Source organism: Passer domesticus, chromosome 18 (genome assembly GCF_036417665.1).
Source record: "Passer domesticus isolate bPasDom1 chromosome 18, bPasDom1.hap1, whole genome shotgun sequence".
Lineage (NCBI taxonomy): Eukaryota > Metazoa > Chordata > Aves > Passeriformes > Passeridae > Passer > Passer domesticus.
Window position 1 is genome coordinate 11,175,456 of NC_087491.1, and position 27,943 is coordinate 11,203,398.

General features: G+C 44.2%; 1 protein-coding gene across 7 annotated transcripts; it reads left to right on the forward strand.

The window, feature by feature from the left end:
• Positions 1 to 683: 683 nt before the first annotated feature.
• Positions 684 to 27,352, forward strand: CNTRL (centriolin). Of its 7 annotated transcripts, none has more exons than XR_010349125.1 (44): positions 684 to 905; positions 1,929 to 2,183; positions 2,485 to 2,618; positions 3,127 to 3,257; positions 4,547 to 4,688; positions 5,197 to 5,383; positions 5,480 to 5,673; positions 6,436 to 6,492; positions 7,296 to 7,415; positions 7,935 to 8,160; positions 8,619 to 8,728; positions 9,228 to 9,422; positions 11,836 to 11,989; positions 12,318 to 12,538; positions 13,156 to 13,332; positions 13,620 to 13,754; positions 13,847 to 13,992; positions 14,394 to 14,574; positions 15,046 to 15,225; positions 15,472 to 15,651; positions 16,166 to 16,282; positions 16,562 to 16,706; positions 17,173 to 17,312; positions 17,801 to 17,984; positions 18,239 to 18,549; positions 18,721 to 18,929; positions 19,089 to 19,281; positions 19,607 to 19,737; positions 19,875 to 20,015; positions 20,131 to 20,257; positions 20,419 to 20,583; positions 21,300 to 21,459; positions 21,564 to 21,679; positions 22,175 to 22,392; positions 22,782 to 22,939; positions 23,184 to 23,257; positions 23,615 to 23,803; positions 24,158 to 24,383; positions 24,562 to 24,767; positions 25,208 to 25,477; positions 25,554 to 25,616; positions 26,145 to 26,339; positions 26,534 to 26,906; positions 26,938 to 27,352. XR_010349125.1 is itself a non-coding variant. In XM_064393869.1 (44 exons), exons 2-43 carry the CDS (start codon positions 1,970 to 1,972, stop codon positions 26,603 to 26,605), a joined length of 6,894 nt encoding a protein of 2,297 aa, XP_064249939.1. In that variant the 5' UTR covers positions 684 to 905; positions 1,929 to 1,969; the 3' UTR covers positions 26,606 to 26,614; positions 26,743 to 27,352. The 7 variants fall into 7 exon arrangements, 6 of the variants coding, with proteins under 6 accessions (XP_064249939.1, XP_064249936.1, XP_064249940.1 ...); XM_064393869.1 differs by having other exon boundaries at positions 26,534 to 26,614; positions 26,743 to 27,352; XM_064393866.1 differs by having other exon boundaries at positions 26,534 to 27,352.
• Positions 27,353 to 27,943: the final 591 nt, after the last annotated feature.

Genomic DNA, 27,943 nt, shown 5'->3' on the forward strand with positions numbered 1-27,943 from the left:
GTAGGATGTTTAACATTATTAAAATGAATGGCCAACATATGTATTATTAAATACCAATGGGGTGGTATGAAAATGAAAAGGCAAATAGTGAAGGACACTGGGAAATGCTTTAATAGTCTAACAGTAACCTGAAATAGTGGTTTTTAAATCTAATTATGCTCCTTCTCTACATTTTCCAGAGACACAACCTACTGGTTTGTCAACCTTGGATTTCACGCTTAGTTACACGCGCTGAATTAACACAGTCCAAGTGTTAAAAAGTGACTTTTACATGCCTCTGTGAAAATGACTCTGATTTAGACCGGACACGCAGTTTATAACTGTAAATAAACTGTGTATTTCCAAAAAACCCCAATTATATGCAATTTCGCAGTGAGATGCTAACGTGACACACACATATAAGGAAAAAACACCTATCAGCAGAGCAGGTTTTATTGTTTATACAGCGGCTCGGGTTTGAAATAAACCAAAACCCCTCCAGGTTGTGTTGTTTATACAGTGATTTGGGCTTTATTTATACATTACACTGCGATTTGAGCTTTATTTACCACACACCCCTGAGGGCTCTCCCTGAGGGGACGCGGCGGGAAATGGCGAAGGGGCGGGGCCTCTGCGGCGGGAAACGAGCAAGGGGCGGGGCCTCGTGTAAGCCACGCCCCTCAGCCGCACCCGCCGCAGCCGCCGACCGGACAAAATGGCGGCGGGGCGGCCCCTCAGGGAGCGCCCTTAAAGGAGCCGCAGCACCCCGCGCTCGGCGCTGCGGGCGGCGACCGCTCGCCGAGGGGAGGGAGGCGGCGGAGAGGCGCGTTGAGGACCGCTGCCATCCTCCGGGAGCGCTGCGAGGCCGCCCTGCCCGCCCGTGCCGCGGCGGCGAGCGGTGAGGCGGCGTTACCATGTCAACGCAGGTAATCAAAGCGGAGGCCTGAGGGGGCGGCCCGCGGCGGGAGCGCCCTGAGGCGGCGACCGGGAGGGGATGGGGGCACACGGGGCGAGAAAGCACAGCCTGTCGTGAGGAAGCAGCGGTGGAACCACGAGCGCGGAGGAACGCCCCGATGGGGCTCTGCGGTACCGCGCCTGCATCTTCCTCCCTCTCCCGCCTGAGCCTTCCCGTCTCGCTGTGCTGCTCTTGTATGGGTTGTGTTTCCAAGTAATGCATGGAAAACAGCGGCCCTTTTTCTTGCCCCACCTTGCCTTCTCCTTGTTTCCTTTCCAATTTCGGAGGGAAAAGAAAATCCATCACAATGAAGAACGTATTCTCAAGGCACGATGTCGTCACTCAAAGCTCCAAGTTCCCCTATCAGAAGACTTTTCTGTCTTAAAGAATGGCTTAAAACGTGCTCCTTGTTCAGTGGGTGGAGATGTTAGTAAAGTTCTGTCCCTTGGAGATGGTTGCTACAAGGGCTCTGTCACACAGAGTACAAGACTTATCCCTGGGGAACAGTGTTCATCACTGAGGGAGGTTTCTGCTAACATTCTCTGGAATTTCCCAGGCAGTCACAGGATAATTTGTTTGCAGAAAGGAAAACTCTGGGAATGCCAGTGCTAGACTGATCCTAATTTTTTTTTTTTCTCAGTTGCTTTTTTCTGCTTGCATTTGTTCTTACTGCAGAGTGGGTGATTTCAGGCTTTGGGATCCAATCCTCTGTTTGTGTCCCTGCCAGCTCTGTCAGCCTGAGCTGAGAGTATCTCCAGAGCTGGCAGGCTTTGTGTGATCCACAGCCTGCAGGGCAGCAGGAAGATGAGCTGCAAACACAGAGCTGCTCCATCAGTCCCTGGGGGTGGGAGTACAAAGGTAAAATTCTTCCCAGTGCCAGGAAAACTGGAAGCTGGCACCCATTGGAGATGTGGTTTTTGGCAGCTTCTGCAGCACCTTTGTTGTCGTGCAGACCTTTAAGATTTAGCTTTCTGCACACTGATATTTGTTTCAGTTCCTCCAGGTATTGCCATGTGATACCCAGCACTCCTGGCAATGAAGAAAGGCTCTGTAAGGAAAGTTTCAGGTAGAAAACCGCAGTCATCAGCATCCCTGATACCTCAGCCAATGTCACCTGTCAGTTCTGGTGCCACACCTCCACGTCTTGGCCAACAGACACCTCCAGCTGCTCCCAAAAGCATGGAGCAGAGGCCCCAACAATGGGATATTCCAGCAGAAAATGTTGGAGCTGCTTTTAAATTGCAGAAAGGTATTGTATAGTCAATAATACTAATATCCAAGCACACATCACAAGCATTAACAGCCAGTGTTCTGTGATTGTGTGACTAAAGATGTATGATCTGTTGGAAAGAAGCCTGAAAAAATTGCTTTAATTTTGTTTTTTTGAACACAAATGTGGAAGTGGGAGTAATGAAAGCTGGGGAGAATAATGAGACTTTTACTCCTTCCTGTAAATGCTTCTGGGGGGATAATTTTCAATGTTTTTCCAGTACTCAGTGTAAAGAAAACAGCAAATATAAAAATCATCAATCCTTTCTGTTTAATTTCAGGTGAAAATTGTGTTAGCCCAGGGGTTAGGTACATAACTGAACCCCTTATAAAGGGTCTGTCAAAACAGCAAAATCTGGCATGTATAAGCTCACTGAATCTCTCTTCCCCTAAGGATGGGGACAAGAAATTTAAGGTAAGTTATTGGAAAAAAATGGAAATTAAGCTAAGTTTAGGAAAATTACCATTTATTGTTTAATAAATATTTATTTTTAAGTGGATGTAAACAGCACAGTCCAATTCTGTTAGCCTACTTCTGAAACCAGCTTCTGTTAAAAAATACAATGGAGACTTGAGCAAAAGAAAAATAATTTAGTCATTAGAATGATGTTTAAAACAGATTAGTTAATGTAATTTTTAAAGTTTTGGATTGTGCTGGTTTTGATTGGTTTGGGTTTTTTTTTGTTTGGTTGTTTTTTTTAACAACATGTTCTTTTTTCTGTAGATGAAGGTTAGGCCACTTTAAATTTAAAACCCAGTTTTCCAGCACTGTAGAAGACTGTACCTAAAGTGGGGTTATAGAACACCACAATGAACTGTGATTAATAAAATATTAGAGTACTTGGTATTTGTAATTAATAGAAAGCTGCTTTTCTCTTTTAAAAAAACCCAAACCCTATGCTGAGGGATTTTCTGTTCTTTAGTACATAGAAAATTTGGAAAAGTGCTCTAAACTAGAGGTGCTAAACCTTTGCAACAACCAAATAGAGAAGATTGAGAAATTGGATAAACTGCTGAAGCTGCGCGAGCTCAACTTGTCTGGCAACAGGATCAGGTAAGAGGAGACCCCACAGGGTTTGGGGTCAATAAAGCTGATTTTCCTTTCCTGCTTAAGTGAGTTCACAGGAGTGAACCCTTGAGGTGTTTCCCAATTGTATGTCGAGGCTTTGAGGGCTTTTTAAAAAGCCCAAGCTCTGAGGCATTGGAGGAATAAATAGTTCTGGGAAGTGCTGTCAGTGTACATGGCTGTGGTTTAATTTGTTTTCCTTGGAAACCAAGCCAGAAGTGCAAGTTTCCAGATACCACAACTGAGGGTGGAATGAAGAGCAATGACCCAATTAAGTGCATTAAAAATTAATTAAACTTTTACTGTTTATTATTACAGGTAATATAATAAGTTTTTCTTTTAGGAGAGGAAGCTGAATGGGCTTGATCAGGCAGGCCATAAATTCCCTAAATTGCTTTTGAACTCTTTTGAGAGTCTGGTGTCTTGTTTAAAGTGTGGAAGGGTAATGGTTCATGCAGTAGCAAAACTCTTAATTGCTTTTCATTTTTCTGTCAATGAATTCTGATCTTTGCTATTATGCAGCAGAGAGGCTGCCATTTCACTAGAGACATGTACAATGGGAAGTGAGTGAAACCCCAGAGCTTGTTTCTACACATTGCATTCACACAACTTCCTCTCCCAACAGGAATTGAAAAGGGCAAAGTAGCTTCTAGCTCCTGCTCTGTTTTCACACTCTGGTTATTTACAGCTCATACATACCCAAAAAATAGCACAGTCACAGGAGCACATCCTGCTGTACTTTGTTATAACACTCGTGGTTTACTTAATGTTCTCACATACTCACAAAAAATGCTCAAGTAAACTGCAACCTGGCATGGTTTCCTCAATAGTTTTAATGAAAACACTAAAAATGTAGCTCTGCATGCTGTCACTTCACAGATGGTCCTCCCTTTTTATGGGGAAAGAAAACCAAACCCACAAAACAACTTTGATTCATCTTTGTCCCATTATGTTCTCAAGGAGAAAGAACAAATTTTGCCTATTAAAATGGAGTTACCACACATTAAAATAGTGTTAATATTGAAATGAAGACATGCAAAAGTAATGAGTTTGAGACAATGGCGGAAAATTGTGCTGTGATTTTTTGTCTTAATTTAGTACTTGTAAGTGAGCTGGTGTCATTTCATTTCAATTGTCCATGGCTCTAAATAATGGTTGTGCTGATCTCTTGGTTAATTAATTGTGGCAGATTTTGTTGTAGTTTATCCACAATGCCTCAGTTTCACTTCAGAGTTGCTGTGATTCATGACAAATTCCATTTTCCTTCTCGTTTTCAGCAAAATTGAAGGCATAGAACATTTGCAGAACCTACAGAAGCTGAACCTGGCAGGGAATGAGATTGAGCACATTCCTGTGTGGGTAGGGAAGAAACTGAGATCGCTGCGCAGCCTGAATTTGAAACAGAATAAAGTGTCCTCAGTGAGTGATTATAGTTAGAAACAGGCATTGTTCAGTCTGAGCTGGGGTATTTACACTGATTGACTTACTCTGGGTAATTGCTGGGTGTCTTTCCACACAGTCTGCTGTGAAATGCAGCACTTGGGAGCCTAATAAAGTTATTTATCAGAGAAACTCCTGTTGTGCAGGTAGTGAAGATACAAACCTATCTTATGTTGTTTGGGAAAGCATAACTTTTGTTGGCTTATTCATCCACAGGCTTTGGTATCTTGACATTTCCAACATAAAGCTTGACTGCATTTACACTCTTTGCAGTGGCATTTTTTATAGAGGAAATAGTTTGATTTTAAGAAGTGACTTTAGTCATAATACTGTGTATTTTGGTAGGTTTTTAGAGATTATTCTTCAGCATAAAGCTTAAAATAAATCTTTTAATACAGACCATTCTACATAATCAGAAATTTACTCCTGGGGGTTTAATTCTTCTCAGAAGGATGTCTAATCATTGTTTTGTTTCTCTTTGATTTAGCTCCATGATATAGCTAAACTAAAGCCTCTGCATGATCTGACCTCTCTGTTCCTTGCTGGAAACCCAGTTGCATGTCTGCCTCACTACTGCTTGTACACCATATTCCACCTGAGGGCACTGGAAAACCTGGATGGACAGCCAGTGACAAACCATGACAGGCAGGAAGCTCTGGAGAGGTTTAATTTGGGTAATAATCTGTAAGATCTTAAATGAATGACATAAAATTCAAGTTTGGAAGGAAAAGATTTTTCTATTGGGATGTTTCTCTGATTTTGTTTTTCAGAAGAGATAGAAAAATTAGAAAAAGAGTTGGAAAACACAAAAAAGGAGATGGAGAGCGTGAAACTTAACCAGACCAAAGTGCTTGAGCAACTTCAGCATCAAGATGAGCTCAACAAGTCACTAAAGGAAAAGGCTGTGCAACAGAGACAAAGCTTTCAAGAGCTACAAAGGGACCTGGGCACCAAAAATGAGCTGGTAAGATAATCCCTGGCCCTAAGGGAACAGACACAGAGCTGTCAATGCGAGAGTTCAAGTGACTGAAGATTTAATTTTAAAACTGAGAGACTTCCACCTCTTTAGAGAGTGATTATTGACCTTCAATATTCTTTCTGTGGAAAAAGTTGAGTCTATGGAAGCAGCACTCAGTATCACTCCTGTGATTTGTGTAAATTCTTTGTTTCTATTAATTATTCATGTATGTCTGTTTAAAATTTAGTCTGTTGATGAAAGATTAAGCTGCTGAATTGCTGATGTTCTGAATATGCTGCACTGGTCAGACTCTGAGGTGCTGCTGCAATAAGGAAGAAAATTGCTACTTTTACAAGAACAAGATGTGCACACAAGTTGTATGTCAGTAATAGCCCTTGATTATTACTTTGGGTAATGCTCACCATTTTAATTGTATTTTATTCACATCATCCTGAAGTCTTACGTTTGAATCTCTTCCATTGGTAGCCATAAAATGCAGGCAATGTCCTACTGACTTGAGAGTCCTGGATTGTGAATGACCTGATGGAACTTAATATTTGGATTTTATCCTGTTAGACTTGTCCTCTGAAATTTTATCCTTCAAACTCTCATACCTGGTACTTCTATAGCTGAACACACACACTAACCAGCAGTCTGCTTCTAAAATGAAGTTTGCAGTATAAGGAGATTTGGAAGCAAATACTTTGCAGCTTGACCCCTCTCTTCTCCTTTGGATGACAAACTTGGCTCACTTCTGTCTCCCTTTAGCTGGTGTCTGGGTTTGTCACAGTCCCCTTCCTGCAGAGCCTTTGTTCCTCACTCAAGGTAGCCCCACTGTGCCCCTGGGTTGCATGGCTGGTTTTATTTCTAGGATGTATTTGCACGCTCCCTGAAGTAGCAACATTATTATGAAGTGTCCCAGTGAGATTTTTATAGTCACTATGGTTTGGAATACAATTTTCTTGCTATTTTCCCCCCTTTTCTCTGAAACAGAGTTAATTTTTGCATGACATTTATCAGGTTTTGAAATCTTTCTTTAAGCCTTTCCTGTTCTATTTCTTTTCCTCCATTAGTTCTGCTTTCCACTCTCTATTGGAATTGTGCTGCATGTTCTTCTTCAGGTATTCAGTGTGAAAAGTTGATTTAAAAAGAAATCACATGATGGACCTTTACTTAAAAATAACCTCAAAACCAATCTAGCACATAGTTAGGCTAAAATAAAATACATAGACTTTGCACTCTTGACAACTGAGATATTTTGGTTAATAGTCCTCATGCTCACTAGTAGCAGTAAATGCATTTGTTATTTTGGCCTAGATTTTGCTGAAGGATCATACCCAAATTATTGCTTTATCCTAAATTAGGTTTAAAAATAAACTTGTCACTTTGATGCACATAAACTTAAAAGGCCTTTCATGTGATCATTTGTATTCTATTAATTGTGGGGCTTTTGTCTCCTCTTAGTCACCATTGTAAAAGTGCCCTTTGTGATATCCTTGATCCTGAGCTGTGCTGTGAGCTTTGTTCCCACACTGGGGGCTGTGCCCTGCTCTCTCTGGAGCTGCACTGTGTGTGCCAGTGATGAGTGAATTCCAGAGGATGATCTCACTGGGTTTGTGGTTCCTTAGCTGAAGCAGAAGACAGTGGAGCTGACCCGGGCTTGCCAGAAGCAGTATGAGCTGGAGCAGGAGCTGGCCTTTTACAAGATCGATGTCAAATTTGAGCCCTTGAATTATTTGCCCTCAGAGGTAATAATTTTTAAGTCATGGATCTTTTTATTGCTGTTTCCTTTGATTCTTCAACTTGGAAAATAAATACTTATTAGTTTTCCTATAATCTAATAGATACTGCTTTTTTAAAGGCACAACCTCTGTCATACCTGCAAACAAAAATGCCAGAATGAAATCCATAAGAAAAGTAAAAATCAGTAATCATTGACTACAATTAAGTTATGTCTGAGTAAACTTAAGTGCAACAATGCAATTTACTAAATAGAATCTGAGTAAATTTAATATACTAAGAAAAAGTTCCTCCAGACATCTACAACAAACTGGGCACACCTCAGTTGGGTTTGTTTGGTTTTAATTCCATTCTAAAATAACAATATTCAAGGCCAAAACTGTTAAGTATAATCTGTTTTCTTCTTATTCTTCTAATTTCAGAGTGGTTTTCCTTTTTGTGCTTAATAAGAGAACTCAATGCATGCTAGGAGTTGATTGCAGCCATTCAGCAGATCTGAGATAAAGACTCTGCTTCTTGCATTTCAGGAGGTTGAACTTGATGATGTACCTGGTGAAAGTCCCTACATTGGCAAGGCCAGGTACAAAAGAAATATGTTCATAAGGGAAGGCTACATCTCTGACCAAGCTCAGCAGCTGCAGGTTGGGAAAGTGCAAGAGCAGGAAGATGACTCCTGTAGGAAACCCCAGCTGGAATCACATCTCCAAAGTCTAGATAAAGTACTGCAGGATAAGAGAGAAAAGATTAATTCAGGTAAAACCTTATTTTTTATTAAATGAAGATAAAAAACGTGTGTCAGTATGGTTTATTCCAGAGGTTACATGCTTGACATCAGATAGAAACAGTGTGTCAAAGGCTGGAAGTGCTGTGATTGTTAAACACTGGACTTGATGCATTTTTGGTGTCAAAACTGCTACAGTTTCTTACTGCTGTTATTTTAAGATAAGTCAGGATGAGAGCATTACATGTTATTGAAAACACAGTTCTAGGGAGGTTTCATATTTGATGCATGAATTTAATTGTGTTGTACTTGTTAAACTTTGGACTTGCTTTCTGAGAAAGCAGAATGCATTAGCTGTGATTATCAGGGTGTTAATGCTGATTAGTGCTGATTAATGTGTTCATACACAGCTGTGTGTCAGTGTTATACACAATATTATAATGTATTCTGTGGGACTGTGGGTTTTGTGTTGGGTTTCTTTTGTCTGCAGCACAAAGAAGATTAGAAGAACTGCAAAGTGAAATTGGAGATGCAGAGCAACAAGTGCTGAAAGTAACAGGGGAACTGCAGCAACTGGAGGATGCTCTGGCTCAGAAAAGAGTAAGTTTTTCCACAAAGAGCAAGGGGAGGTGTTTGAAGCAGTGTTGATGTAAGAAAATACAACTTTTTTCTCCCCATTCTTATAAAAAGGCCACTGTACAGACATAAATCCATGTGTCAAGCATCAGAAAAATCTTCCAAGTTTTAGAGAGCTTGTTCATAAATCAGCTGTTAGAGCTGTAGTGCAGTTAATGGCATCTGCTCCATGTTGCTGCTGATTTATTGCTGACTTCCCCAGAACCCTTTGGAAGAACCTGCTGTGTAGGTTGAGTTGAGCAGCTGATAAGCAATGTGGCTACAGAATTGGCAGCAAGAATTAATTTATCAGCATTAAACTAAAACAGCTCTTCCACTGCTTCCACTGGCATCAGTTGTTGCTATTTTTAATTTTTAATCTTGCCTGAAAACCAGTGACCAGGACTGTCTTTATTTAAATGTTAAATATATTCTTGATCGTCTGTGTATTTCCAACCACTCAACATCCTAATGCTGTCTCCAGATCTCCCAGGCCAGCAAGGAAGCAATTGAACAGAAATTGAGTGAAAAGTTACAAATCCTGCAGGAGCTACGCAATGAAACCTTAGAACTGGAAAAACAAATAGAGAAACAGAAAAGAGAAATAGGGAAAAATCAAAAAGAGCTTGAAAATTTGCAGAGTTCTCTTGGGTCTGTAAATCCTGAGGATCCAAGGCATGTAAGTAAAAGCAGAATCTGAAATTTTTATATACTGTGCAATGGACTAAAGGCAGCTTTAGCAGGTGCCCATTCACTTGTGCCTATTTCATGAGTTATATTCTTTTGCTGTTTATCAGTCATTAACTTATAATTTGAAAGTTAAAAAATCTTTACAGTTAAAAAATCCCAGCAAACCAACCAGCTTTGGTTAAACACTTGAGCAGCTCATTTTCCCAGCAGGTGCTGTAGAGCATATTAAGAAATACATCTTTATGCTTAGCACAGACACACTGGGCAGAGCCTTGCAGACAATTTCTGAGTAAGAAATCCTTTGTGCATCTTTTTGTGGAGTCTGGCCTTAAAGGTTTTTAAAGATCTGTGTGTGGCAGTGCTTATCCAGCCTGCTTGGTGGGGGCTGATGGCCTTTCCCTGCTGTCACCTCCAGCCCTGAGAGAATCAGCAAGGGCACAGCTCCTGGGGCTGGGGTGCCAAGGAGAGCCCCAGCTTCCAGCTAAATTTGTGATCATCAGGGATGCAGGGCTTTTCTGAGTTAGAACTGTGCCCAGGTACAGCAAACACTTAGAGAAATTAAACCAAAATGAAACGGAATTCTCTTTAATAGTGTTTTTTAAAAAGCTTATATTTCTAAATGACAGTTTTCAAGCCAGCTTGGTGCTTTTAAGTGAGAAATGAAAGTATTTCCCTGCTTGGCTCCGTTTTCAGCAGAGGCACGCAAACACTTGTTTAAAAAGCTCCTTTTGTGTTTTAAACTTAATTTCCTCGGCTGTTGGGTGGCAGAAGGGCCGAGCGCGTTCCGGGAAGGCTCCCGGGGGAGCGGCCGGGGCAGGAGCCGGGGCAGGGGCAGGGGCAGGGGCAGGGGCAGGAGCCGGGGCAGGGGCAGGAGCAGGGCAGGGGCAGGAGCCGGGACAGGGGCAGGGCAGGGGCAGGAGCGGGACAGGGGCAGGGGCAGGAGCAGGGGCAGGAGCAGGAATCGGGGCAGGGGCAGGAGCAGGAGCCGGGGAAGGGGCAGGGCAGGGGCAGGGGCAGGAGCAGGAGCCGGGGCAGGAGCGGGGCAGGGGCAGGAGCCGGCCCAGCCCTGCCCGAGGCCGCCCCTCGCTTCGAATCACAACACAGGAAACGCCGTGCGGGCCAACGGCCGGGAACGGGGCTGGGAACGGGGCTGGGACCGGGAGCAGCAGCAGAGCCAGGGCTCCAGCTCCAGCTGCAGCTGCAGCCCCGGCCCCCGGCCCGGCCCCCGCAGACTCCGCTCAGCTCCTGCCGTGCCGAAGCTCCGGTGCTTTATTCAAATGAATTCCCGCTCAGGGGTGGGGCGTCCTGCAAGTGCTGTCTCAGGAAGGAAAGACAAAGGCAAAGCTGTAAGTGGGGGGGATTTGTGGCTTTTTGTTTCTTTTTAAAAGTGCATTTTTGGTGCCGTTCAGCAGCCGCGGCAAGATGGCTGAGTGGCGGCGGCTCGAGTTTTACTTGTTGGAATTTGGGTTTTGAAGGCTGCAGGGCAGTTTGTGTTTAGCAAGGTGACAAGTTGAACTGTGCTGATAAGGATGTTTAAGTTAGCTTCCGGTTTAATCTATTAAAAATACAAAAAGCTTTGGTTTTATCTATTTACTTTTGTTGTAGAAGCAACTTTGTAAGTGTTCTTTCTTCTGAGAACTCATATTTAAATTTTCTACTGTTAGCTTGATTGATTTTTTTTTTTGAGTAGTAAGAAAAACATGCAGTTAATCATGACAGTATAATTCTGTATTTTCCCAAGTTTCTGGTGTTTGAGTTGTTTCTGAGCAATTTCACACTGGTAAGAAATAACACTTTATTCTGTTGATAACCAAGTTTTTGTAAACAGCTGAAACAATCAGTTAATTCATACGAAATGCATGAAGTCCTTGCCAGAGTCTGTGTGAGCTGTATCTCTCAGAAATATTTTAATAAAATAAGATTTACTTAGGAATATTTACTTAGTAACTGTAAAGTTGACCTGACTTGCTGTTTATTCAAAGTATTTTCATTCAAGTGCTGACCTGACATGTTCTAAAGCATCATCTGCTGTGAGGGCAATGCAGAATGACAGGATTAAAGGTTCTGGGAGAAATCATGTTTGTTCTTGACTGAGAGAGGAAATGGTAGAACAAATGTAAAGGCAGGAAGAAAGATAGTAGCCATGAGTACTAACTTATAAATGCAGGCTTTATTCAGCCTGGGCAGGGGGAGCCTGCAGACAATGCTGGCACTCACAGACTGCTGCTTATCTGGGGTCCTTTGTGGGGCAGGACTGAGGGAAATACCAACAAGTAACAAACCCCAAAGCACCACATGGCTTTTCTTGCTGATAGTGGGACACTGCAGAACTGAGACAAAATCCCAGTTTGATGTTTTAAATCTGTGTTGATGCCCTGCTTTACCTTTCTGTTACTTGACAGGCTCACATGAAAGCTCAAAAAGCAAGTAAAGAACAGCACCTGGATATGATGAACAGACACTGCCAGCAGCTGGAGACTCGCCTGGATGAGATGCTCTGCAGGATTGCCAAGGAAACTGAGGAAATCAAGGATTTGGAGCAGCAGCTCACTGATGGTAAGCTTTTAATTTTTGTCTCAAGGTATTTCTTGTACTTAGGGCAACATGACAATTGAATTGAGGTTTGTTTTGTTTATCTTTGCTCAAATGAAATACAGAATAGGTACAATTTCTGCAATTTCTTTTAACTCTTCCAGTGGTCAGGTTAACACAGTAATATTGGGAATCCTAACCTTAAAAACAATATTTTCTCATTGAGTTCTAGGTACTTGTTTTTACTTACTCCAATGGCAAACATTTGAAATGATGAAGGAAGGCAGTTTGGTTTGTTTGGTAAATAATTGTGGCTTCTTAACTACCTCCAATTCATTTTGCATTCCTGCAGGTCAAATAGCAACAAATGAAGCACTGAAAAGGGATTTGGAAAGTATTATCATTGGCTTACAGGAATACCTGCAGAGTGTGAAGCATCAGGCAAAACAGGCCAATGAGGAGTGTAAGAAGTTGCAAAAGGAAAAAGAATCTTTGCTGGGAAGATTGGCAGGTCTGGAGGAGGATAAAAACAACCTGGAAGTGGTTGCCATGGATGCAGAAAATATGAGAAAAGTAAGGCTTAATACCTCTATTCCCAAGTTTAGATATCTAAGAATAAACTTGAAAAAATAAGCTGGTGATCAGATTGGGACTAGGGAAGCACAATTCCTTGGACAAAATAATTTCTGATACAGTAACATGATGAGATGTGCCCACACACCTCCAGAATAGAATCTGGCCTTTAAAACCAGTTGTAAGAGACAGGCAGTAAAGCTGTGCTTTGTGGGAGATGGCTCAGAAATGCAGGTTTCACCTTGCAGACATCACTGCAAATGGGTTTGCAGGTGACTCTGTGGAATGGCAGCAGTGAACCCTCTGACACTGCCCAGGGGTGTGTCAGCAGCTGCATCTGCCCTGTCAGCCAGTGACACAGAGCAGTCTGGGCATCCTGAGGAGTGTTCTGTGACCCTGAGCTCCTGGCACAGTTCTGCTCCACTTCCAGCTCCACCTTTCTAAGCTGGGTGGAGATTTTGGACAGCCAGTGGCACCTCTGACCTGGCCTTGCAGGTAGAAGTGCCACCCCCATTCAAATTTTAATGGAGTTGCTGAGTTAAAGGGAAGGGAGGCAAATGCTCTTTAAATTTTGGCTGTCCCATGTACATCCTTCTAAAATGGGTATTAAATTGCAGGAAATTGCAATGCTGGAGAGTTCACTCCAGGAGCAGAGAGAGATAAATGAGTCCCTTCAAGGTGCTCAGGAGAAGGTCAGCACCCACAAGGCTGAGCTGGAAGCTCAGTTAAGAGAGAGAGATGCTGAAGCCAAGCAGCAAAAAGAAGAATTTGAAAGACTGAAACAACTTAGCCAGGTAAGAACAGAGCTTTGGTGCTGCCAGAGGTGTTAGCTACCCCAGGACACCTCATCTCCAAAGCCAAATCACAGCTGCTGGTGTAGGTGTGTCCCCAGTGTCACTTGGCTGGGATTTAGAACTGTGCTGTGAAGCAGGTGCAGATGGTTTGCTTGGGGTTGTTTTCTTGGATCTTTTTTAGGTGTTGTCATATTATTGCATTTTAAGAAATGCATCTGTCGTGTGTTTGGGTGACAGGTTGGGGTTGGGAGTGGGGATATTAATCTGGAGGTTTTGTGGGTTTGTAGGTGGAACTGTCAGCCCTGCAGGATGAACTTGAAAAGGAAAGACAACTGTTAGAGAATGCTCAGAGCAAAGCACAGCTGGCAGAAGAAAAGGAACAACAAAATTACAAGCTGCATTTACAGTTCAAGCAATTGCAGGTGAAGTTTTTGCTATATTAAAAATCCTAGCTTTTATCACTTGTGGATTTATTTGCTTACATCTGTGTGAAATTTTTTTTGTTTGTTTTTAGGGAGACAATAATTTCCTAAAACAACAGCTTAAAGATCTCCAGAATCAGCTAAACCATGCAGTTGGTAACTTAATTCATCCTGAGGATGTCATGGCTTGTATAAATGAACTCAGGAAAAGGCTACAGACAGGAGCAGGAGAGATGAAGTGAGTAAAATAAAAGTGCAGTGTGAGATTTGAGCACATGAAAGGGGCAGGACAAGAGGAAATGGCCCCAGGTTGTGCCAGGGAAGGTTCAGAGTGGTTATCTGGGAAATTTTCCTCACTGAAAGTCTTGACAGGAATTGGAACAGGCTGCCCAGGGCAGTCACCAGCACTGGAGGGATCTAAAAAATGTTTAGATGTGGCTCTTGGGGACATGGGTTGGTGGAGGCCTTGGCAGTCCTGGGGGAGTGGTTGGATTTGGTGAACTCAGGGCTTTTCCAACCTAACCTGAATGAATTACACAGCATCTCTCAAACTTGCACTGTTAGTCATCATTTCAGTATCTGGGATCACAACTTAAAATCACTGTTTTCTGTCTTAGAACCTGATTGTTTCTCTTTCAGGTGTCCAAATTCAGCTGATATTTTAGGGAAAAACCTTGCAAGTCTGCAGAAGGAATTCAATGACATCCTTGCTGATGCACAGAAGGAAAAAGAGAAAGCACGGGCTGGACAGAGACAGTTGCAGGAAGAAGTGGTATCCCAGCAGGAAAAACTGCAAGAAATGCAGGAGAAATACAGACAGGCATGTATCAAACAACACAAGGAAGAGTGAGACAATTTCAGCTTAGTCTAAAAAATGTCACCTGCAGCTGAAGGATCAAGTCTCTCTTGAAGCTTTGCTGTGCTCTGTCCTTTGTGTAACAGTGCAGTCTGATTTGATTTTTCATTAATACTCTTCCTGATTTTTACCTGATTATTTGGTGAATTGGAATTTAGTCAATGATCTCTCAGAGGCAACAAAGACTTTAAGGACCATTAGAAAAACACAGCTCTGAACCTTCTTGAAAGATCATTATACAGATCTCTAATAAAATAACTGAGGCACTCTTAAATATTACAGCTACAGTGGCACAGTAGTTGCCTTTCCTTTCTGTTTTGATGCAAAGTATGCTGGTAACTGCATTTCCCATAAATTTAATTAAATAATTTAAAAAGGGTGGCTTTTGATTGGAAAAAATGTATGGCCACTTATTCTAATGTATTTTACTTACAGGTTAAAGCTGAAAACAGGCAAAATAAGAACAAGGTGCATCAGTTAGAGAATGAAATTCAATGTTTACATGAAAAAATAAAGAGCATGGAAGAGATTCAGGGCCTGGCTGATCAGCAGCTCCAGGAGGCAGATGAAGAAAAAGAGGCTATTCTTGCTCAGCTGGAGGATTTAGAGAAAAGGGTAAGAATGGGTGAGGGCAGGTCTGTGCACTGTTTGATTGCTCAGGAAAGAGAAACAAAAACTTGTGAATTTTTGCTTTCTAAGCTAAAACAACACATGCAGGAACACAAATGTTAAATACAACATCTTGTTTTCCTTAAATTTTACTGCTTGTCCTCACTTTAGATTTTTTCCTAAATAATATGAAATGGGATGGGGGGAAGATGAAAGAAAGTACTTTGTTAAAGTCTATTTTCCTGCTTTCAGAAAAAAATAGAAGATGCCAGGGCACAAGTGCAAGTGCTGAGTCTGGACAAGGAGCTGAAGGAGCTGCAGAGAGCAGTGATCAGCTCAGACAAGCTGGCAGCCAGCGAGCTCTGCATCGCTGCCAGCCAGCTCAGGGCTCTGCAGGGGACTGTGCTCAGGATCCAGCAGGAGAGAGCCGAGGTAAATCAGCATGGGCAATGAGTTAATTGCTTGTTAATGCCATTGTGGTGGGAGCAGGGCTGGTGTCCTTCAAATGAGCTTCAGAGCTTTCTTCTAAATTGTTCTGAGCTGCACAGGAGCTCTTGCTCTGGGCAGAGTTTGAGATGCAGGAGGTGAGGGAGGAAATGTGGGTATGGACAGGTTCCTGCTGTGGGAGGGAAAGGGAGAGGGAAGATCATTAATCTCTTATTAACTGAAAGGCAAACAATAGATAATACATTGTTCTGTAAGCCAGAAAAACAAAAGAAAGGACTGGAAACTCATTTTCAAACTGGGAAGCATTTTTAGCTACATAATAACATCTCCTCTGCACCAATCCTGTGAAGTTAAAGGAGAAACAGTATTTTACATGTATCTGGACTTCCAGAACAGTCAGGTGCTGATGTTTCTCAGTGGTTAACTTTTCACAATGGCACATCTCAAGCCTGAGAAACGTTCCGGCAAGCTACAGCTCAAATGGAAATCTCAATTTCAGGAGCTTGAGGAAGCCCAGGAGTTCTGTGCTGAGGCAGCTCATGCTTCCCAGGCTCTTGCCAAAGCAGAAGCAGAAAGAGAATTGCTGCAACAACTCCTGAAGGAGAAGGAAGAGCAAGTAGGTTGTTTGCTCTGTGTTATATGATAAAATACCAGTGAGTTTCTGGAAATGTCATGTTTAGAGGTTCTTGCCCTGCCCTTTTTCCCTCAAGTTTTCCCAAATCAGTGTTCTTCCCTGCCCTGACACCTGCCCCAGAACAAACTGAAAACCTGGAGCAGCTGAGTTGTAAGCAGAGCCATCACCTGTTCACTCAAGCATTCTCACATGAGGGGATGGGAAGGACAGCTTTGTGGCATTGAGTGGGAGCTTTGTGATTGAAACTTCTATTTCAAATAGCTTCTGCAGGAAATGGAGAAAGCTGGTGAGAAAACTGTTGCATCAGACACTCAGAAGTTTGAAATTAATAAATTAAGTGAAGCTGTGGAACAGCAAAAAGCAGAGATTGACCGTTTGAAATGGTTCTTGGATAATATTGGGACAGGTAATTTCTCTTTTCTCTCCACCTCTTGCACACAGACAGAGATACAGAAGATTGTTATTCCCCATTTCTCACTGTTTGAATCTGGAGAATAGTGTTGAGAATATCCTTCTGCACAGGTTTATACAGGATATGTGTCAATGTTCAGTAGTTTGCACTCTTTACAGCTCTTTAGGAAGCCCTGATTGTGCTGAGCATTCCATTTAAACTGCTCAGGACACTGGTAGAGCTCTGTGTAAGCAAAATGAGCAGCACTTACCTGGATCTGAGCTTGTATTTCCCCAGTCTCAAATCACCAAACCCCCTGTGTATGCCTGTCATTATAGATAATATTAAGTTTGTTTCCCTCAGCAATTAATTTTTTTAAATATAGTTCCAGCTGAACTGGATAACATTGAGGGAAAAGTTGACTGCAATATCTATTTATCCATTTGCCTTGGATGACTCTAAAACTGTGCTTAATTTCCAGGTAACAAAGATGAAATTGAAACCTTACAGGATGAAATTGCAGCCCTCAGAAATGTGCTCTTACAGCAGAATGATGAGAGCCCCAGCACAGCAGAGCCCCTGAAAAGAGGGGGATACTGGTACTACCTGCCATCATCACAGGTCAGGAATGAAAATCCTCTGGTGGGTTGTTTTCCTTGTGGAAAGCCCTTTGATGGGGGAAAGTGCATTTTAAATTTAGTAGGTTTGGGAGAAATTTAAGAACACATATTGGCTGGCATGTAGGAGAAGTACTGAAATAAATCACACACAAATGTTCCCTGGTAAAGCCCTTTACTGTGCTGATAGGAGTCCAGGTACATAACATGGGGACAGAACTGTCCAGGGGCAGTGCTGAAATCCATTTAGGTAAGGGTTAAAAGGAGATGTTACAGACAAACATTGCTTTCATGGGAGTATTTGTCTGAATTTAAATCCAATACTGTTAAAATATATTCAATGCTTTTAAAGCAGCATCATGCTTAGAGCTGAGAGGCAGCAGGGTATGTGTAACCTGTTCTGAAAAATCATTAGAATGTCTGCAACAACTCCTTTTGGAGTTGTCATGATTTGTCATTTCTAGATTAACACATGCTGTATTTTTTTTTTAGGCTTCAACTCCTGCTTCCCAGAGCACTAAAGACTCTGGAGTGTGTTTGGGGTGCTCTGGCACATCCCCAGCCAGGAGAGAGGATGCTCAGGACAAGCCCTGTGGGAGGGAGGACTTGACCAGCCAAGGATGTTGGGTTTATTCACCAGTCAGAAACAGGCTGTATGAAACAAATTCTGGCAAAGGTAAGTCAGTGTCAGTCTCAGAATGTTTAGGAGCAGACTAAAGAAATGCTTGCTTAGAGTTCACTGAGATTTTTTATTTTTTATGGGCATGAGTGGATATAAATGTTTATTACTGAATAAACAGTTGAGTAATTTTTTTAAGCAACATTTGTTACATTTTTGTAAATTACATAGAATTTAGGATGTCCATTTGAAGACTATCTCTACTGAAAAAGTGATTAAAAGTAACATGTTTGGTTTTGTCTCTTTTAAAGAAATAAGAGCAAAAGAAGATGGTGAAGGAAATGCAGGATCTCCCATCCCTGAAGCCTGTCCCTTTGTCCCACCCCCGGGCACAGTTATTTACACTGCCCTTCCAGATGGGGCCCCTGCACCTCAGGGCGTGGGGGTTTATGGCCCCCCTCCTGCAGCAGCCCCTGGAGCTCCAGTTGCTCCTGGATCCATCATCCATGGCCCAGCTCCTCTGGGATCCCAGGTGGTTTGTGGCCCTCTGCCTCCAAACTGCACCGTGCCACTGGTTCCCCTGGGAGTGCTCCACTGCAACGTGCCTCAGCATCAGGATCTGGTGAGAGCCTGCAGCTGGGACCCTTGGGAACAAATGTATTCTAGGAAAAGCTTCCTGCTAGGAGGGGTCTGGGTCTGGTTACAGCCTTTGCCATCTGGAGCTGCTCCTGGGTGTCAGAGGCCTCAGCTGGACAATAGATCCTGATTGTGTTGTTCTGTTCCCTGTGTGCAGGAGAGTGAAGTCTCAAGGCTGGAAGACACCGTGTGCTATTTAAAGTCTCAGAAATACAAAGAGAAGTGCTCAGAGGCAGCTGAGCATAAATACAGAAAGGAGGTGGAAAGATTGCATGGAAATCTTGAAGAGCTTGAGCAGGAAAGAGCAGAGCTGGAACGTGAAGTGGCAGAGCTGCGCCGGGCAGCTCAGAAACTGAGCACACACAGGTGGGAAAGGGCACTGAGGGGAAACCTGTGCAAATACCTAAACCTTTGCCCAGCAAAAGTCAGCTTTGTGACTCGTTTACAAGTCTAGAACTTCAAGAGGCTCCCAGATCTTTGGCATCTTTGTATTTTAATTTCGTGTTTTTCACCCTGACCTTTCAGGGACTTTATTGATGGCCACGCCGACAGCCTCCTTGCAGAGCTGCAGCTGGAGAAATCCCTTCAGCAGCAGGAAGATGTTGCAGAGGAGATTGAGTGTGCAGAGAAGACTCTCCTGAAACGCCGGGCCGAGCTCAGAGAGGCTGACAGGCTCCTCACAGAGGCTCAGGTGGAGCTGGAGAGCACCCGGGGCAAGGTGAGGGAAGGCAAAGCCCTGAGGGCAGAAGGATTTGAGTGCTGTTTTGTTTGTCTAGGCAGTTTATTTTCACATGGGTAACCTGGAACCTCTTTAAATGCTTCTAGAATGTAAGTTGGGAAACAAACTGTGCTAGAAGAACTTGGTTTAGTCCTTGTTGAAGAGGAGGAAGGTTTTCTGCTCTGGACAAGAGAGGAGAAAAAGTTGTTCATGGTAGAAAGAGGGAGAAGGCTGAGGTGGAATATTCAAGCCAGGAGCTCACCTTTAAACAGCAAATGCAGCACAAGGTGGAATGTATTGTCTCAATCTTCAATTTTTGCTTTAGACTAAAGAGGCTCTGCAGAAGTACAACCGTGCCAAACATCATTTGTCCTGCACTGAAATGGAGGCAGAGGAGCTGGAGCAGAGGGCTCAGGAAACAGCCACCAAACTTGTGAAAGCATCTCAGCAGCTCAGGTACCCTGGCTGCTCCTGTGGGTTTGTGGCACACGGGGTGAGGACAAGGACTGGGATCTGTCCAGTACCAAGGCACTGCTTTTGGAGGGGGAGAGCTGTTGAAATGTTAATATGAAAAGGCATAAATGCTCTTCTAGGTTATTACAGACAGATACGAGGGATTTGGAACAGTTTAAGAGGGAGCAAGAAGGTATTTTGAAGGAAATCAACAAAATGGTGGCTGCAAGAGACTCTGAGCTGCAGTCATTAAACCAGAAGATAGAAATGCTCACTGAAAGGTGAGGACTTTCAATTTACCATGGACTGTGTTAAGTTAGACATGTCCTCCTCCAGTGAGTCACTTCCTAAGATAGTCCCACTTCTTCTGACTCCTGTTGTAATCCTCACTCTCAGTCTGCAGAAGCTCCAGGGAGACATCAGACTTGCAGAAGGTAACGAGGGCCAGCATCTCCAGATCATCAGAGAAGCAGAAAACCTTATTCAGGGCAAGAAAACTGAACTGGAAACATTGAAAGATCAGGTGAGGCTTGGCCTAGTAACCCTGGGCTATCCATTTTGTTGGAATTGAACCTTTGTCTCACAGTTATGATCCCAGTCTCTCTTTTTCACGTGGGTTTTTTTCATGTTTAGCTACACAAACAAATGCTTGCACTGATTCTTCTGTTAAATTCTCCACTGTAGATTTCTGCTCAGAAGCAAGAGCTCCTGTTCCTGGAGCAGCAGGTGACTCAAAGAACAGAAGAGCTCCATGGCCTTCAGGAGTGCATTTCCCAAAGGACAGGTGACCTCAAAGAAGCTCTTCGAGATGGGGAGACTGAAGCACATGAAAAACTTCGCCAAATAAGGGCAAGTTTCCCAAATGAGTTTTCAAATCATTGTAGCAAAAGACTTGAAGTACTACAAACCTTCCAAGAGGTTTCCACAAAATCAGTTTTGCTTTTTGTGCCCTCCCCAAACCCACTGAGAAACAGAACATGGATTTTATGGATTGGTGTGACTAAAACCTTGGTCCAGATTCACAAAGAACTCCCCAGTTCCAGTAATTCTCACAGAATTGGTCCCTTGAGAGCTAAGTTACATTAAATATAAATGTGTGAATGACTTCCTGTTGCTGGGGAGCAGCTGCTGGAGGAAATCAGTGTGATCAGTGTGTGTAAAACACAACACAGCTGCCCCAGTCTGTCCCCATCCCCGTTTGCACAGAGAGGATTCTGTACTTCCCTGCTGAAATCAAAACCAAGTATCAGGGCTAATTATATTTTGTGGTTTATTTTCTTTTGTGAGGGCTTCTTGGCTGGTTTTGTTTTAAGGTCTGTTATTCTCTTGAATGACAATGTTGTGGTAAGATTTGGAGATCAAAATCTTTGCAGAATTACTACTCCAAATCATCAACAAACAAGACCTTAACTTAAATATTCTGTATTTTTGTTTATTAAACCACAATATTGATGACAGACTGTTAAATAATTTTATACATATTTAGAATTTCAGTTTAAATGAAATATTAATTTAAAATTAAATTAAAGAATGGTATTCCTTGTAACACTGATACATTCTCACAGGAAATAAAAGTACTTCTGGGAGAGCTCAGTGCTGAGAAGAATGAACTGGATGTCCAGATGAATGAGAGAAGTGCACAGCTTTTGGTCCTAAAGAAGGATATTAGAAATGAGGAGGAAAATCTCCAGGGAATACTTGGGCAAATCAGCAAGCATAAAATGGGTATGTCCTGGGATTTACTGGGTTTTGTGCAGATTGGGAAGGAGCACACAGAGCTCTTTAGTTCTCATCCTAATCCAATAACTGCTCTGTATTTCACCTCCTAGAACTGAAACGTGTGCTGGAAACGCTGGAACTTGAGAAGAATGAGCTGGAAGGTTTGAAACTGCAACATGAGCAGAAGGTGAATGAGCTGGAAAAGACCCAGGTGGCTGTTCTAGAGGTGAGAAATGCTTCTGTGGCTGATGAGAAATGGGAGATCTGTGGTTCTCTTAAGCCTTGGGTAACAGAGTCCTGATACTTTTAAATCAATCAGTTTCTAATCTGATTCCAGCTTATCACAGAAAAGTCTTAAGTCTGCCTAGGCCCTTTAAAATAATGGGATTTTTTGGTGCATGTGAGAGGGAGGGAGCACAGAAGCTCTTCTGTGGCTGTAGAATGATGGATGCTGGTTTTTAAGAGCTTCCAGAGTGTTCTTATCTAGATCCTGTGTCCTCACTTCCAAACAATGAGTGTGGAAGGGAGTTTAGCTGAGCTGGGGGATCTCTGGCATTAAAAAGGTCCCCAAGGAAGGTGACATTTCGTTGTCACCTTCCTCCACTGAATGCACTCAAACTTCAACTCCACTGAAATCACTCTGGCTGCAGCCAAGGGTGTCAATACTTGTTCGGCATCTGGACCATAGAAACAGGGTGCTCACCATGCCTGTTTCTCCTAGGAAAAATTAAAACTGGAGAATGTTCAGAGGTTGTTCCAGTGTCAGCAAGGGGAGGTGGATTGGCAGGAGCAGCTCCTCAGGAAGGACCGTGAGGAGAACGAGGTCCTGGGCTCCCAGATGAGAGCTCTGCAGAGCAGCATCGAGGCTCTGGCCAGGGAGAAGGAGCAGCTGCAGGAGGACTCCAGGACTCTGGAGAAGAGGTTGTCACAAACCAAAAGGTGGGGGAATTTCTTTTGTTCGTGCAGAGATCAAAAGGGATGGGGAAGTGTGTGAATGTCTGTGTGTGGTAATTAAAAATACAGCTCTGAGGTGCCTGGTGATACAGAATGGACATTTTCTTGTGTTCTGTGGAGCTTTTGCTTTAAGCCTCTCTACAGCAGATTTAAAAAATATTCAGCAATGGAGCTGATGAATCAGCAGCATTTGTTATATCCTGGCACTGCCAGGAGAAATGTTACAAAAAGTAAAGTGTTGCATCTTGGAACAGGACATTTGTCTTGCTCTGGCTGCTCCTGCCATCCCCTTGGGCTCAGAGGGTTTTACTGACATCTTTCAAGTCCTCACCAAGAATTTCCAACTAAACAACAATGTGATTGACATTTTACAGAGACTTAACTGTTGCTGAAGACAGCAGCAGAACTGCACTGTCCAACATGGAAAAAGTGGAATTGGAAGTTAAGAACCTGCAGCAGGAGGTGGAGCTACTGAACAAGCAGAAGAAAGCACTGAATGCAGAGATTGTTGCTGTGCAGGGGGATCTTCAAGGTAAAGATGAATTTCTGGGTTTAAGCAGTGATACACTTTAAGAGAAATTCTGTTAAGACACACTTGAGCTGAACTGTATGATATTAAACATTCAGCATGCTCACATGGGCAGAAAGAATTTAACATGGACATTTCATAAACTGTGTTTGTCTTATTCATTCTTTGCTCATGAAAAGAGAGAATTTCTGTGTATTGGTATTTCAAATTGCTGATTGAAAATTCTTGTCACCAAATACTTTTCTAGGGAAGAAGGAAGAACTGGAAAGACTGAAAGCAGAGCTGAATGACTCAAGGCAGCAGCTTCACCTCGTGGAACAGGTTGGTTTTAGTGAAACCCATCCTCATGGTCACTCTGGGAGGCTGTTGTTGCTCCTGACCTGTTTGTGAGGGCAGAGCCCTGCAGAGCTGAGCACAGGGATTGCTTTGTTGCCTTCTTCTTGCTGAGTGTGGAGAGGGTTTGTTGCTTCTTAGGAAGAAGATAATTTAAAAACAACCAACCAAGCAGCACCTTCTGGCTTTTTATCTGGTGTCTCCTTCTTCTAATTCACTCTGTGGCTTTGAGTGGAAGGAGCCCTGAGTGTGCCAGTGGCCAGCTCTGTTCTCTCAAACCCAAACCTTTGGGGCTGGTTCCTCTTCCCAGCTCCTCCTGTCACATCTTTTTATTTTCCATGGCAGGATTTGGAAAACAGCTCCAAGCAGCAGGAGGAGCTGCTCAGAGAGCAGGCAGCCCTGAAGGAAGAGATCCAGGGGTATTTAAGGAAACGTAAGGAATGCCAGGAGAGGCACAGGAAGAGGCAGAACCACCTGCAGCAGCTCCAGAAAAAGATTGAGGAGAAGGAAGCAGAACTCGCCCAACAGGAAGCGGTAATGAGCGCCCTGAGCTGCCCCACTTCCTCCTGACCCTAAAAATAATTCAGGCCAAAAAGTCTGAGGTGTGAGTTTACAAATAATCACAAAAGCACAGATTGGTTTGGCCAAATTGGCTCGGGTTGGGTGAGGAGTTTCAGCAAAATGTTACCCAAAAGAAAAAGTGAGGGAGCTGTTCTGAAAATGAGAGAGGCAAGAAAAATTGACAAACGTTTTTTGTCAGTAGGGATTGTTGGACTGCAGTTCTTTCCAATTTATGCTGTTTTTACATCTCTCATGTCTCTTAGTGATGGTTTTTGTTCTCCCTGAGTTGGTGCTGGTTCATGCTCAGAGTGGGGGGGTTTCTGGCAGGTTCTTCATCGCCTCAAGCAAAACTCGGAGCGTGAAGGGAAAAAACTGGAAGAATGTGCAGCTAAAGTGAAGGATCAGAAAATCCTGTTGGAAAAGGAGCTAACAGATCAACACAAGAAACTGGAGCAGGCAATAGCTAAAGTCAGGCTGGCAGAGGAGAACCTTGGGAAGCTGGAAAAGGAGGAGTCCCAGTGTGCAGCTCTTGAAGAAACCATCAGGAAAAGCAGTAAGAGTCATTGCACAAATGAGCTGCCACCATCTCTGGGGGCTGAGGATAATGGCACAACAAATATTTTTGTTCATCTTGTTTGGGTTCTTGGTGTTTGGAAAATATCTGCTGTGTATGAAGTGGGCCGAGATAAGTTCTGCTAATCAGGATTTTTTTTTTCAAATGTTCTTTACAGAACATCAGCTCTCAGAAAAAGAATTACAGTTACAACAAAAAGACAGAGAAATACAGTGTCTTCAGAAAGAACTGGAGGTCTCCAAGTCTGAGCTAAAGCAACTTCAAGGTCAGATAGTGTCAGAGAGGAGAGAAGCAGAAAAACAAATCTTGAATCTGAGAGAAACACAGAAAATGCAAATGATGGAGCTTGAAAGCAAACTGCAAGTAAGTCCTTGCTGAGTTTGGGGGTTTGGGTTATTTCAAACAGCAGAATGATGGAACACCCATTTTTGTCATTGGAGGAACAAAGTAATGCAACAAGTTCCTGAGCAGACTGGGGGCAGCCCCCCTGTGGCATTCCCAGAGCTGCACAGCACCCGAGTTGCTCCTGTTTCTGCCTCAAAGGGCTCCTGGGGTCTCTTAGCTCACGTTCTGTAGGGGGGGCTGCCAGTAAAAGGCATCTCCCTGCACCTCCCCAGGAGCAGCAGCTTGTCTGACTTCTTCTAGTCCTTCAATAAACCCTTTATAAATTGTTGTGAAGCCCTTTAAAAACAGAGAAGAATGTTGTTGGCAATTGGAAATCATTTGGGAAGGCCCTGCAAGGTTGGAGTGTGGCAGGTTTAGGTTAAGTGTGGTGTTTGTAACCCAACTGTTTTGTGCTGCAGGCTAAAACCCAAGACCTGGAAGAGAGACAAAGGGAAATGCAGAGTGCAGCAACCTTGCTTAACCTGGAGGTTGAAAATGAGATTAGGATGGGGTTTGAATCTTCACACTCATCTTCTCCAGACACCTTGGAAGATTTGGAAGTATCATTTGAAGGAAAGAGGAGCCTGCAGTGTGAGTGTGATAACTCAGAGACTGCTCCCTTCACTGCTGCTGACAGACAGCTCCTCTCCTTGGAAGAAAAGTTCAATATTTCCAGATTCTTCTTACTGGTAAATGCTTTGGACAAGTAGCTGCTGCTGGTGCTCTGTTGGTCCCTCTGGCTGATTGTGGTTTTTTTTCCCCAAGGATGAGCAGTGGCGGGGAGAGGCACGCAGGGAGAAGCTGCAGCAGCATGAGGACAGGCTCAAGGTGCCACATCTGTGCCCCTCACATCCCTTGGCCCCTTCTAAACAACCAGGGGGGGTGGGGATCCTCCTCCAGCTCAGGCAAATCCACTCTGTAATGACCAGAGAGAGGAGCTTTGGGTGGGAACAGTAAAAGCCTGGCTGTAGCAAGATGGGTAATTTTAATTGGCACTTAATTGGATGTTGGAGTATCCCAGCAAGATTCTCATTTATATCATCCTGACAGAGGAGTTCAGCACCACCCATGATCAGTTAGAACATTGCCAATGCCCGGTGTGCCTGGCCCGGGTGTGCCCAGCCCTGGTGTCCCCAGCCCGGTGTCCCATCCCCGTGTGACGCTCCCGGTGTCCCCATCCCCGTGTCCCCGGCCCCGTGTGACGCTCCCGGTGTCCCCGGCCCCGTGTGACGCTCCCGGTGTCCCAGCCCCGTGTCCCCACCCCGGTGTCCCCACCCCGGTGTCCCCACCCCGGTGTCCCAGCCCGGTGTCCCATCCCCGTGTCCCAGCCCCGTGTGACGCTGCCCTGCGTTGCAGGCGCAGCTGCGGCGCTGCCTGGCCAAGCAGGCCAAGGTGCTGCTGCGGGGGAAGCGGCAGACGGCCGGGAGCCTGCACAGCCTCCAGCGCCAGCTGCAGGTGCTGGATGACCTGGTCAGCAGCACTGCTTCGGATTCCTTCTTCCTGCCCAGCAGCCCCAGCCTGGGCTCTCTTCACAGCGTAACAAAAGCTCAGGTAACGTTCTGCTGCAGCCCGGGATTCTCATTTGGGGGGGGTTAATGGTTCTTCTCTCACTGGAGGTGTTACAGCCTCTCCGAGGCTGGGCAGGGCTTTCTGAAGGTGGGGATCTCACCTTGCCCCTGCTCTGGCAGTAGCTGATGGCTTTGGAAGGGCTGGGCTTTCCTCACAGGGCTTTGGGGTTTTTACAGGTCCCCAGCAGCCCGGGCAGCGCGCTGGGATCGCCAGTGCTGCGTTCCAGCTCCCAGGGAGTCTCTCGGTGAAGGCCAGAGGTGAGATGTGCCTTCAGGCCAGTGCCACCTCCCAGTGGCTGGAAGGCTGAGGGGCAGCTGTGGCTTCACAGACCACGCTGTCCCTCCCAGTGACAGCATTCCTGGGGCTGCTGTCTGCCCTGCTTTAGGTTTGTGTTGTGCACAGCAGGGTGAGAGCTGCTGGGAGCTCTGCTGGGACACGGAGTTACTGCTGCATAAGTTGTTGCCATCCCTGGTCTTTCAGGAACTTTCCTGGTTCTACTGTTCAGCCCCGTGGCCGAACCTCTGGGACAGCTGGTTCCACCCCAGCCTGGTACAAAAGTGTTCTTTTGTAACAGTTTAAGGTACAAAGGTTACTTGAAAAGTGGCTTCACTTTGAAAGCAAAGCCCAAAGCACGTGCACAGCTTGGACAGGGGCCCTCAGGTGCCAGCTCTGAAGAGTTCTCCTACCTCACTGGGTGAGCCCTGTCTGAAAAGGCCTTTGCCACCACTCACAAGCAGCTGCTGCAAGGCCTGCACTGTGAAGGTTTTGTACAATTAACAACAGGTTTTTATAGACAAGTTGGTTTTTTTTAAAAAATTAAATGTGTATTTAAACATGTCCAAACCAACTTCCTATTTAAATGTCCAGCTAGTGGCCAGTTTCCACTTTAAAGAAACCTTGTTACAAGGTCTGATCTGTTGCCAAGTGCATGGAGGCTTAAAATACAATTATTTTGGATACTTCCCTAAAATAAACTGTTGTGACTGATGCTTTTATCGGGGGGTGGTTGCAGATTCTTTTCCTTAAAGCTGTTCTCCAGGACACTGATACTGGCACTGGACAGTGACAAATGCTCCAAGTGCTGGGGAATGTCCAACACTGGCATTTCTGTCCTTGTCCCTCTTCCTCTCCCCAGGCTTGGCTGCATCACTTGTCTGAACCAGGTGGATACAGACAATGGCTTCTTAACAAAATTACAACCAGCTTATTCCCTAATTAGCAGAGGAGAAGCCACTTTGTAAATCCCTCAGGCAGCAGGACAAGGCCCAGGCCAGGGGCTGTGCAGGGATTGTCCCAGCCCTCCCCACCCTTCCCCAGGGATGGGCTTTGGCACCAGTCTCAGTCTGGCCCTTTCTCATCCTCTTTAAAGATAACATTTTTCTATGCAGCCATTGTCAGAGTTCACTGGGAACAAACACACCCAGCCCTGCTTCCCTTAGAGCAGCTCTGGAAACCACGGGCAGATTCCTCTGGGAAAGCCTGTGACGTTTGAACAAGGCCCAGGTGAAGGCTGAGCACAGGTCCCAGCACTCCAAGGAGCTCTCCCTCCTCAGAGATCCCACCCTCACACAGAGGGCCAGAGCAAG

Bases quoted from the DNA above. Each gene is read 5' to 3' on its own strand.
- CNTRL (XM_064393866.1), top strand. From the start codon at position 1,970: ATGAAGAAAGGCTCTGTAAGGAAAGTTTCAGGTAGAAAACCGCAGTCA. The intron at 5,384-5,479 runs GTAATAATCTGT...TTTGTTTTTCAG, and splicing joins TCTGGAGAGGTTTAATTTGG to AAGAGATAGAAAAATTAGAA. The intron at 15,226-15,471 runs GTAAGAATGGGT...TCCTGCTTTCAG, and splicing joins TGGAGGATTTAGAGAAAAGG to AAAAAAATAGAAGATGCCAG.